This window comes from Drosophila simulans, chromosome 3L, assembly GCF_016746395.2.
Source record: "Drosophila simulans strain w501 chromosome 3L, Prin_Dsim_3.1, whole genome shotgun sequence".
Classification (NCBI taxonomy): Eukaryota; Metazoa; Arthropoda; class Insecta; order Diptera; family Drosophilidae; genus Drosophila; species Drosophila simulans.
Window position 1 is genome coordinate 10,872,048 of NC_052522.2, and position 12,279 is coordinate 10,884,326.

The following is a 12,279-nucleotide window of genomic DNA, read 5'->3' on the forward strand; positions in this document are numbered from 1 at the left end:
TTATTTGTTTTATACTAAAATTTACACCATGACCTCTTTATCCAGCTCTAACGCAAATTTATACAGTTCGATATGTGAATTGGGTTAGGGGTTAAGGGGTCAAGTTTATGTCAGCGGAGGGTTTAGTGGGTGCTCTTAAAAACTGATCAAATGCGGGCATTTAGTTAATACAAAATGAAAACAATACAAATCAAGCGAGTTTAAAATAATGTAATTGTTTAAGTTTTATTTAGATTTCATCGCTATCCATTGCTTTATCTTATTTAGATACAGGTTTCGCAAAAAATTAAAAAATATACAATCAAAAATACTTAACAAAACAATTAAATCTTGGTTTGCCATTAACAAATGTCTACGACTATTCACGATTCCCAATAGTTGAGTTTTGTGTGCGAAAAGCGCTTTATTTTCGAACACGATCTCAAAAAAGAACTTCGCAATTTCATGTGGAAATGGCTCTTCGGGCGATCCTTCTTTATCCCGATAGTTTTAACTGAAATGATTTGAATGCAATTAGGTAACATTGCCAAGCACAATTCAAATTAAATGGGTTAGCTAATTCCTATTGAATTTGGCAATACATGCTTGGAAGTATTTTTTAGTTAGTTCAGGGACAGTTTAGAATAAAGTATATAACTTAACATAAAGCACAACTTAAAGCAAACTGTGTGTGTGTGTGTATATAAGGGGCCGTAAGAATATCTTTCTCAATTTTGTCTTAAGCCTAATTTTGCACTAAACTAATTGCAAATCTTATTATCATATTAGTTGGTTGTTGTCGGTATCTGTTTTTGTATGTCTTAATCGCACTAAGATCAATGCAAAAGTTGCCTTTGTTATATTCCCGTTTTTTGTGTCTGACTTTTTACATTTAAGCTATTCAAATAATTAACTAGCACAACAAAATTGCATATTGAATACACCGACCGTCCCTTCCAAAGGTGTACACGTTAAGTTGGTTTTCGTTTTTCGTGATTGAAAAAACAATAAGCGAAATGAGTTCTGAATCTTAACCTAATGAATAACAAACTTGAAAAACTGTATTGACAGGATCTTTGGTGCGTCTTGCGGATCCTTCCCCCTCATGCTCCCGATTGTTGGTGAGGGGGGCTAGTGGGTTTCTTGCGGGTCACTGCAACCCGCTGGTTCTTCACCCTCTGTTTTGGCCGGCGTCTGGTTGTCGTTGTCCTGAATGGGCCATTGGGTCGATGTGTGTGGTCAGCTGTACATACGTGGCCTCCTGAAGTCGCCCTCCCACTGCAGCACCGCTCGCAGTTGCTCCTTTCCCTCGTTTAGCGGCTCCTCCTTGATTTCCACCACCTCCACATCATCGCCGTCGTCATCCTCATGTCATTGGAACTGATAAAGTTGGCGCAGCGCCCGCGCCCTCTCCGGCTGCACTCGTGTCGGTGGCCGCGGCACCTTGGGCTCCCGCTTGGTGCGCTTCAGTTGCGCCTTGGGCCGCGGGAACGTCAGCGGTTTTTCGTACGCATGATCAAGTTTCTCCTCTTTTATATGGGGCAGGCAGTAGACGCGACGCGCCTTTTTGAACCGAATCTTAAGCACCTGCTGCACACCATTGATAAGCAGACAGAAGTGACGCCAGCTGGCCCGAGTCTTTCGCCACGATATTGCTGTCTTACTAAATCCATTGAAATTCTCATCTCGCTTGGTCGTTCCAAAGGACGGAGGCAATGTACGTACGACTCGCTGGGTTCTCTTCGGAATGCGTGCTACCGTATTGACCGTATTGTCACCTGGCGGCGGCAGCTGCTGCATTAGTACGCGCAGGGACGCCTTGCTATCCTCATGCGTAGCGAGGGAAACAGGTTGTATTATCTGGCTCTCAGTGCGACGTTGCTGGCGCGTTCTTGGCCGTCGGAAGGTCGTTTCTGGTTCAACAGGAATCGGAGCTGCTGGAGGTGGCATGTACTGCCGGTCCTCCTCAGGCAGAGGTAGTTCGGAGTAGTACTCCTCGGGTAGAGGCAGAGGCGGCTCATACTCGTCGAAACCGTAGAAGTCCGCTTGGACCTCAAATGCCGGGTCAAATCGTTCGTGCACTATCTCGTCGTCGGTTGGAGCAACTGCCGACGAAAATGCGGCTGCATTTTTCCAAGATTCTTGAGTCGCGACAGTCGCTTCCATGGGCTCGCTGACTAGGGTTATGCCCTCATCCTCCGTCGACTTATCGTGCGTGAATTCCATTTGTTCCTGATCGTCTATCATACCTGCCATCGGTTGCTCCATAGTGTCTTCGCTGAGGTCCACAACCATCTGTTGCGGCATTATGATATCTACGTCCGGATCATTTGAGCCGTATTGCAGCCACTCGCTGTCGAGAATATCTGACACTGTGGGCCGATCAGCCGGATCCCGCTGCAGACACCAGCTAACCAAATGTCGGAACGCAGGACTTGCACTTTCCCAGCGCACAGAACGCTGATTAAACGTTTCCCGGCGCATACGCTTGCGAAGCTCATGATGGGCCGCTGCGGAGTGATCCACATCGTCTTCGTTCTGTCGGTACGGCCGATGACCCACCAGCATGGTATACAGCGTGGCCCCAAGACCATATATATCCACGGCTGGCGAATAAGTGACGAGATTCGCATCCGCGAGCATTTCAGGCGGAGCATAGTCCAGCGTGTAACGCGGCTTGTCCTTCCAGCTCTTAAAGCGATTATTATAACTATTGGTAAAGAATACGAATTTAATACGGGAAAAATGAGATTTAGGCCAATTGCATTACCATGCGCTGCCAAAATCGATCACTTTGACAGTCCTATCCTCTCCGTTCTCGAACATTATGTTCTCCGGCTTCAGGTCACCGTGTATAAAGTGCTTGGAGTGTATGTGCCGCACAGCCATGACCAGCTGCAGAAAGATCTCCCGACACGAATCCTCATCCATGCCGAGGGATGCGGTCAGCTCCGGGCCAGACAGGTACTCCATAACGATCCATGTCTCGCACTTTTCCCTGAACGTTCCATGGTAGCTTACGATGTTCTTGTGATTGGTCGTGTCGAGAGCGCACGAGATCAGTGCGTCGACCTCGGAGGGGCGGAACTTGGATAGCGGTATTATTTTGGCCAAGAACACCAAATCCGTAGAGCTGTCCACCACAAAATGGCAAGTGCCATAGGCTCCGCTTGACGTGCGGGTGCCCAGTTCAAGATCATCTGGCCGACAGGGTATATTCTACAAGGACAAGGGCTTGGTATTAGTAGTTGACTATCAGATAATATTGCAATTAAACCAACCTGAAGTCCTGTATTACAGTATTGGATCTGACAGTGGTTATCCCGTCGCATCTGCTCCAAATGCTCTGGCGCCACATATGTGTAGCCGCGAAATAGTCGTATCCGGCTGGGCGGGGCATCGCATTCGGGATCCTCGGGCACTTGGTCGGTAAACTCGTTGCTGAAGTTCTGCACATCGTCCTCGGCGGTGAGGGTGGGCTTATAGGGGGCCTTGCGGCGCTTTGTCCGCAGCTCCTGCCAGTTAATGCCGTTGAAGAAGGGGTGCTCCTTGATTTCGCTGGCGTCGCGATGGTTGCCACCTAAGCGCCGCTTTGGATTCTTTTCCAACATCTTTAGCACAAAGTCGCGGGCGTTGGCACTGAACGATGAGGGGATCAACGGCTGCTCCTTCTGAATCCGCCGCGATATTTCCGACTGCTGGGCCTGGCCGTCGGACGTGGCGAATGGCGAAGCGCCGGTGAGCAGCTCAAAAGTGAGCACACCCACCGACCACCAGTCTACGGCACTGTCGTGTCCCGGCGGCCCCGTACGGATTATCTCAGGTGCCATATACTCCAGAGTGCCGCAGAAGCTATGCGCACGGTATTCATTCTCCGCGGTAAGGATCTTCGACAGTCCAAAGTCGGACAGAACAATGTGCCCCTCGCCATCAAGCAAAATATTCTCCAACTTAATATCTCGATAGATGATCCCCAACTGATGCAGTTGCTCCAGGGCCAGCACCACCTCGGCTATGTACACACGCACCCGGGACTCCTCAAAGTTCTCAGAGTGGTAGAGATGCGTGAAGAGCTCACCGCCATTGGCAAAGTCTGTAAATTTATAAGATTTAATTGGTTTTGCTCAGATTCCGATAGATGGTATTATCTTACCTAGCACGAGGTAAAGCTTCGAGGAGGATTGGAAGGCGTAGTGCAGACTCACGAGGAAGGGATTACGTTGAATGGCCTCCAGTACCTAGAAACAAGAAACAAATTTTTTTTGTTCAAAATGTAAAGAAATAAATCCTGTATCCTCTTAAAATAAATGTATGTATATTAATCCAATATATCCTCATATAACTATTTTATATTACCCTTTACTTATATGGTGTTCATAACAAACATTGATAATTAACGTTTCCTTAAAAATCGCCTATCTCTTTCCCACGGCTTTCGCTCACTCGCTTATCACAGATCTTGTTGTTTTTTTTTCTATTTTGTTTTGAGTTTTATTTACGCCAATACAGTTTGAATGCATCAGTATAAGTATAAGTTATTTACGTGTTGTTGCCGATTAATGTTCCGCGTAAGAACGAAAGAGAATGGCATGTGAGAGGAAAAGTGAAATCAAGCATTTTGAAAATGAATTAATGAAGTGAATTTGTCTCTTGCTCATTTCTTTCAGATAAAAACTTTCACATTTCTCATTCGTTTTAATAAACACCACGATGGCATTAAAAATGAAAGAAATTAACTTTAAGGAAATAAAATTTTTAAATATAATTGGAACCTGAAAAGTAAAAAAAAAAAACTAATAGTAACTAATATGCTTTAAATGTCATTAGAATTTGTATAAATTAAAAGTTCTATTTTTGTAATATATTTTTTATATTTGCAAAAATTATATGTCTTTCCTCAATATTGGTGGCAACTGTTTATTCCTTTCTATTTTGGCGACCGCCAGACAAATTATAGACTTGTCGAATCGCAGATACCGGCAACGTTTGATAACTGGGTTAGTAGCACAACTATTACACCTTGAAACATTCAAGTGGGTGGCATAGGAGGAGAGAGGGAAAAGGGTAACAGAGAGACTCGAAAATAGCGCATGAAAGCAACGTTAAAGCAGGGCGCCCCAATTGTAAATTTGTTTAAGTTATCTGCAGCTATGGCGCCTACACCTGTTTGCAGTTATTTAACGCCGTTTTGATCTTTCTCCCTTTTCCATTTCTATTTTCATTGATTTACTACGACTCTCTCGTTTCCGAAAAGAGAGAAAGAGATAGAAAAAAAATAACAGAAAAACCGGTTGCACTAGCCAATTTGCAACAACAACTTCCACTATTGATCTGAGCTGGATGCTCTCTTTAGCTCTCCCGATTTCATACACAAGAACAAACATCAATAAAAAAAAATTACATTACATTAATAAAGGCATCTAGAAATAACTATTTTTTGGATAATACATTAGTAATAAAAAATGTGATTGAGTTTACACCTTTTCATAATTTTTATCATTAGAAATTTCGAAATTTTTTTGCAGTGTAGGCGTGTATCCTCTCTTTGGACTGTGTTGGCTTTTTGCCGGTGCAACAAGAACAAGTTGCTATGTGGGTCACAAGAACATCTCTCTCCCTCTCTCCACCCACTTTCCTCCTTATGCCTTTTCCCGTTTACTGGCTTCTTTTTCTTTTCATCCGATTCGCTACCGTAAACTGTACGTGCGACTTGAAGGTTGTCAAATCGGGTTTAATTTCAATAAGCTGCACTTTATTGTCGTCATTAAAGTGAAGAGCAATTCAAAGTAAAAGAAGCCGGAAAGCGGTGTGATTGCAAAAACATCACGCAGCGGTACAGGTAACGGTAATCGAAAAGTAAAAGAGCTACCGACAAAAAAAATGGCTTGATTAAACACGTTTGCGGTATTTTTCCTTGTTAAAAAATGACCAAAAGGGCTTTCTCGCTTTACAGTTTGGGTCAGTTTGTCTTAAGCTTATACACAAAAATAGTATGGTTAATTTTTAAAAATAAGGCTAATCGTGATAAGAATGATTAAACACTAATGATTTTTTTTTTTTAATATAATATATTCAAGTCAAATATTTAGCGCTCTCTCCACTTACCACTCTCTCTGTTTTGGTGTGTTCCGCGGTTTTTCGCTTCTGGACCACCGTTATCTTATTGAGTACCTTCATTGCATACAATTTTCCGGCATCGTGTCTAGTTAGCTTGCGCACGAGGAAAACCCGCCCATAGGCTGAAATGAAAAAATAGGTAAACAATAACAAGTCAATATTCCATAAATTTTTTATTTGTATTCCAATAATATTTTACTTACCACCTGTTCCTAGAACGCGTATGATTTTGAAATCATTCAGACTAACGGCCTCATCACTGTACAATTTTACTAAAAAGAAAGAAAAGCACGCAGATAAGCATTGTAATCGGGCACCAAAACAACAAATACAAATGTATATTTCCAAACTGCACCTGAACTAATCACTTGCTAATACAAACCAAATTAATTTGCTCTCTAAGAATGATAATGAATGAGAATGAATTTGTACTAGAACATACATGTATGTACATACATACATTGATAGTGCACTAAGTTTGTAGGGTGGGCGATAAAAATAGTTCTTCGCATTGTTTACTTAACACATGTGAAACGAATTATCACATTTTATTTTTATCGCCAGCGCAGCACGTGCCAGACACTTGATTCCCTCTTGTTCGTTGGCGAAAGCGGACAAGTGGAAAATGCTACCCATGATTATCAGACTACCTATGTACATACACATATGTATGTATATATGTATATGTATGTGATATGTAGCATTATGGCCTTATAATTCAATGGGCATGCCGGTCTAACAGAAACTTTGTTGACCACAGCATTTATTTTCAGGGACCAAGGACACGGCAAGGAACTCTGCCATTTGGGGAAGGAGAACTTTTCTCTAGACATACATATATTTCAGGCTTCTTTGGGGGCATGTGCCACAAGACATAACAGTTCACTGGCCCAAATGTCTGGCCCAAAGATTGCACTGTTTACGATTATTGCACGAAGCAGACAAAGTTCGAGGGATTTGCAGGCATTAAAAGTGAAGCTACTTAATATCTAATAAGTAAAGCAATAAAAATTATTGTGCTATTAATAATTATAAGGACAGACAAAAGTGTTTATAGCTTTTGCAACCCATAATTTTAGTTTAGATTCACTTTATTAATTTTTCCATTAAAATATGCAGACATGTTTGAAAGTGATGCCTTTCCAATTTACCCTGACAAAAGGTTAGTTTGCTCCTTGAAGGCATTCACCTGATCTGCCATTCAATTTAATAACCGCAATTATTCAGCTCCAATCGAAAAGCCTGCGAACGCTGTAATTCAATTAGCTTGACATTAAATAAAGCGTTCCCAAATGACCAATTCGTTGAAGCAAACATCATCCTCAACCTGCCGCATTTTGGCAATGAGTCAGTCAACCCGACGTTAGACCACCCATTCAACCCATTCCAAACCGTCTGAATATGTGACGAATATTAATGTGAAGTTCAGAGCCAGTGTTGCGAAATGTTCCTAGCCACAGCAGCTTGCGAACGTGTCCTTGAACCCCAAAGGACCTTATTCAGAGCGCGTCTGTAACATTTGTACTCTTATTATTATTTCAATATTACAATCTTGATTCAACCGTCGCGCAATGGAGCCGTCAAAATTTCGCGTTGTTGTGAAATCAAGAAACATTGACACAAAACTTCAGCAGGGGTTATTGGTATCGAGAGTTGTGCCTGCTCGACCGAACCTGTTGTATTATTATTTGGAAATACAACTTGCTAACAGCAAATAAATGTAATTTGCGAAAAACACCAGCCAAACGCACGGAATGACGCGTGCCGAAATTCTTCAAGGGTGCATCGAACCCAGGACTTTTTCGAGTGGGTGGCAACTTTTCGCCGGAATTATTGATTCAACAAGAAAAACTGGAGGAAAAACCCTTTTCCTCGGCACTCTTGTATATTTTGCTACCTTTTGTACTTTTTCGTATATCAAATGGAAATATGGAATTTTTTAGTCATTATTTAAATCAAGTGAGAATTTTCTTTTGTATTTTTAAACCGACCTGTTTGAAAGCGTGTGTGACGACGTCGAGCAAATAAATTGGCCTTGATATGGCATTATATACTCTGGCCAGGTTCTTAAACTGAATAACCGCACAAAAAAAAAAATGACTAGGCAAAGTTTAATGAACGCAGACCGAAAGAATATGAATAATAATACGAAAACCGCAACAAGTGGAGAACATTCTGATAGCAACAATTTCGATTTTCTATTTTTACTTCTCATTGTCAAGTGCAAATTGTCGCATAAGAAATGTTTAACCCACTTAAGAGTAATGTTAATAATGTGCTGGCGGTAACTGTACGAGGATATAGATTTACTGATAAAAAGTGAAAGGGGTGAAAATTACACAGCCGAAAAATGCAATGTAACAATACATTTTAATGCATTTTTAAGTTATTCGTAATAAGACAAGTGGACATAATATTTTATAACATTTTGCTACCTTTACTTGAGATGCATTCTTTATTTTCCTCTGTGCATTGTTAATTATTATTGTTAATTTACAAAAGGGTGGGGTTTATGATACATCCCCCCCTCCCCCCTCCACTAGTCGGTTGCCGTGACGATGTTCTTGTGATAATTAACAGCAAACAACAAACACTGCTCACCTATCAATTTGCAGGCAATTATCCAGGAGGCTAACTCGTTGCCCTATCTTTATGTACATACATACATACATACATACATATGTATCTATGCTCGGTGTTCGGCGAGTTGCATTGCCAAGTTCAAGTAAATAAATTGCCTGCAAACAACAACCAACCGTTTATGCAAACAAGCATGTTTGTGAGTACAGCAAACGCTCACAAACAGCGATGCACGCACATTTGTACAAACAACTGACATGGTCACGACTGCACGGCGATGACGAAAAGAGTGGCACAGTGGTTCCTTATGATATTTTGGAAGATATAAGCCAGATATGCGAACTATTCAAGAAATAGTACATCTTAATTATCGAGATAGTTAGAAACTTTTTAACACTAACTTTTATCTAGATTTATTTTATTCGATTTATAAACAGCTGTTTTGAAAACCTCTCTTGTTACTTTTCACACCAAAATCGCACTCTTTCAAGTCTAAATGTTCTCAGTAAATAAATAAATAAATTTATTTCAAAATGCAACCAAAAGGTGTTAAATCTAACAAATAACAAGCAGCAACAATAGGTTTTCGAACCACGGTTGTCAAATTAGACATTTGGGTGGTGGTGTGTATTCTGTCTGCTTTGTGTATATAGAGTGTGGTGAGAGGTGAGTACGGCGAGGTTGGGCGATTTCAGGGGAGGTCAGTAGTTTTGGATTTGGCCCGAAGAGCGAACAAAGCCGGGTTGAGTTTTCTGGGTAATCGTGTCAAGGTTGAATGCATGTGCTCCACTTTAACAAAGGACGATAGAGACGGCACTCCATCTGGCATTGACCAGCCACCCTCTGCCGACATTTCAATAAAACCTTGAGACATCCACCCGGTTAAAGTTATCAATTATTCCACCACACTACCATATTTGATAAGCTCAGTGGCAGCTGCCTTAAAATGGCATAAAATATTCACTTGGAAGAAACTATCATATTTAACTTGAGTACATCCTAAACCTGCAACTTGTAACTAATTTTCTTATCTAGCTTGTGCTTGCAGTTGGCCCGGTCTTCTTTATCACTATCACTGAGTGGAATGACTCACCGTAGTATTTCAGATCGGTGACCGCCTCCAGGTCCCGTTGATGGGCCTCATTGTCCAGATCAAGGGGTGTACTATTGCTGGTGGGCATGGCGTAGGAGGGCGTGGTTGACGAGGATGCCTTCGAGGCTGCTGCTGCCGCTGCTGCTGCAGCCGCCGCCGCCGCAGCAGCTGCATTGTTGGATTTGGCCTTGGATAAACTGGAGCTCGATTCATCGATCTCCATCCCGTTCGGCTCATCCTCCTCCATGTCCTGGTCGTAGTACTCCCGCTCGGGGTAGCGCCCATCATCGCTCTCCGCATCCGATATGCAAACAATATCCGCCACATTAGTGGTGGGCGGGGATGGAGGTGTGGGCGGTGATATGGTCTCGCGGTAAGTGTAATCCCTTGCAGATGCTGACGTGGTCTTGCTGTTGCTATTGGTGTACTGACCGTTGGTGGCACTGATGCTGTTGTTGTTATTGTTATTGTTGTTGTAGTTCAAGGTCTTTCCAGAACCAGAGCCGGATCCCTCCGCATTCAGTTTGGACTTTTTGCCATTGGTCAACGTTTCGGAATTGCTATTCTTAAGCGTTTTGCCCTTGCCATTGGCTACCAGCTGGCCATTCAGATGATTCCGCACCATTTGATCTGGCTCGTCGTAGGCTAGTGACTCCGATTCACGGGGATGTTGATGATTCTTGAGACGCGACGTACTTGTACCGCTTAAGATTTCGTAGTTTTGCTTTTGCAGGCGACTCATGGCTAGATTCTTCCGTCAAAGATGCCGTTAATAATGCTCTACGTGCTCCTCACGTAATCAATGGATGATATTCCAGCAATTAACAAACAAAAATAAAAAGGTCCAGGAACTGATCGTGGCGCATCGTTGAGCTGGAAAAACAAAAATCAAAATAAAGACATTTGTTCGAAAATCGATAACAATTTGTAGACAAGCATTAGACTTTTTGACACATTCTAATATGAGCACTGACATAAAGTTGTAATTTTGGCTAGGTAGACTGTTTTATTGTTCTAATATTGTTAATAAGAAACTGAATTATTTATTACTGAATTATATACAACATGTTTACATGCTCCAGTTTACACAATTTAAATACCAAATATATGAATGCATTTTTTGAAATGTATTCCGCAACATGGTTTGGCTACTATTGCCTTGAACATAGCTGTTTCCTATTGTGTTTCATTTAGGCAATCTTCACCGTACCTTCCGCATGCCCATTGACCATTTCTATTCCCATTTCTTCATCCACAATATGGTACAGTTTCAACGCAGGCGGGAGTAATTTTCCCGCTGTTAGCGGACAATTGGATTGGGAAACTCATTTCTGAATAGAACACTATTTGGGAGTGCGACTCACCTCGCGAAAGAATATAAGCGCAATATTATAATGCAGACGAAGAAATCCGAATCGGAGTGTGTGTGTGGGTGGATCTGGGTGGGGAGGGGGAAGAGTGTTGGATTATGCGTGCGGCGGTAGCGATGTGCAACACTGAACGTTCCAATGATAATGTGCACCGATTTATGCAGCACTGGCGTTGGCTTAAATATTATTCAACCAATTTGGTTGCGGTTTCTTTTCATTCTTCTTTTTTGCTTGTTATATTCCGTGATTATCACAATCTTTATCAGTCGCGCATTTTTCACTTCCACAGTTAGTCTTTATTTTTTTTCTCAATTTCTTATTCTTCGCCGTTCTCTTTGCCCACAACTACGTACACATATGCACACTCACACGCTGGCACTTTCTGTATCGGCTGCGTTTTTAAAGCGTTTTTGTTTTCGTCCGCTGATTCCGCTCCGGCGACTGTTGCTCTCGATTTTCAATGGATTTTCCAATTTCCCTGCGTACGCTTCGTACTTGTTTTTCAATGGACGATATAGTAGCGTTTTGATATTGAGATTATATGTTTTTTATAATTTGTTTTGTGTTACACGAGAAGGTTTTTACCGCCGCTTTCTACTCGTTTACGCACACACACATTGAAACGCGGGACGCTCTCCGCCATCTGCTTTGCTCTCATTCGTGAACACTTATTAGGTACGGACCACCTTGATGGCAATCGCGTCGATTTCCGTTAAACTCGATCGGATCGGTTTAATATCTGTATTATAGTTTAGTATAATACAATTAAAATCAAGAGAGCCCTAAAACGATTAATGCCGGATAATTGGCTATTTGTAATTTGAACACACAGCACACGAACCGTACGTAGAAATTTTCCCTTTGCTTTTGTGTCACTTACCGTAGCTATCGTTATCGGTAGTGTTGACAAGAGAGCAAAAAGTGTGGTGTTGGACAGCAGCCGTATATCGGTTGGCAGGGATGGTGGAGAGTATCGTTTCATCTAATATTTACGGGATTTTATATTTTGATAAACAATAAACATCAATAAATAAATAAATAAATGAATAAATTCAATAAAAATGAGAAAAACTCGTTTATCAATATAAGAAGTAAAAAAATTATCTGGTTTATCAATTATATATATATATAGTTAAAACA

General features: G+C 41.7%; 1 protein-coding gene across 3 annotated transcripts; it reads right to left on the reverse strand.

Annotated features, from left to right (window-relative positions):
* Positions 1-199: 199 nt before the first annotated feature.
* LOC6737614 (chromosomal serine/threonine-protein kinase JIL-1) lies at positions 200-12,139 on the reverse strand. Of its 3 annotated transcripts, XM_039293961.2 has the most exons (9): positions 12,020-12,040; positions 11,134-11,207; positions 9,770-10,642; positions 6,300-6,368; positions 6,085-6,218; positions 4,133-4,217; positions 3,261-4,072; positions 2,750-3,198; positions 200-2,689 (listed from the first exon to the last, which is right to left on the reverse strand). In XM_039293961.2, exons 3-9 carry the CDS (start codon positions 10,509-10,511, stop codon positions 1,351-1,353), a joined length of 3,630 nt encoding a protein of 1,209 aa, XP_039149895.1. In that variant the 5' UTR covers positions 10,512-10,642; positions 11,134-11,207; positions 12,020-12,040; the 3' UTR covers positions 200-1,350. The 3 variants fall into 3 exon arrangements, with proteins under 3 accessions (XP_039149895.1, XP_039149896.1, XP_039149897.1); XM_039293962.2 differs by lacking the exon at positions 11,134-11,207 and having other exon boundaries at positions 12,020-12,139; XM_039293963.2 differs by lacking the exon at positions 11,134-11,207 and having other exon boundaries at positions 11,981-12,034.
* Positions 12,140-12,279: the final 140 nt, after the last annotated feature.

What these genes read in the sequence shown, in the direction of transcription:
- LOC6737614 (XM_039293962.2), bottom strand. Translation starts at nt 10,511, where the DNA reads ATGAGTCGCCTGCAAAAGCAAAACTACGAAATCTTAAGCGGTACAAGT. An exon ending in CACCGATCTGAAATACTACG is followed by an intron (nt 6,369 to 9,769) that starts GTGAGTCATTCC and finishes CTTTCTTTTTAG; the next exon opens with TAAAATTGTACAGTGATGAG. An exon ending in GAAGCTTTACCTCGTGCTAG is followed by an intron (nt 4,073 to 4,132) that starts GTAAGATAATAC and finishes ATAAATTTACAG; the next exon opens with ACTTTGCCAATGGCGGTGAG.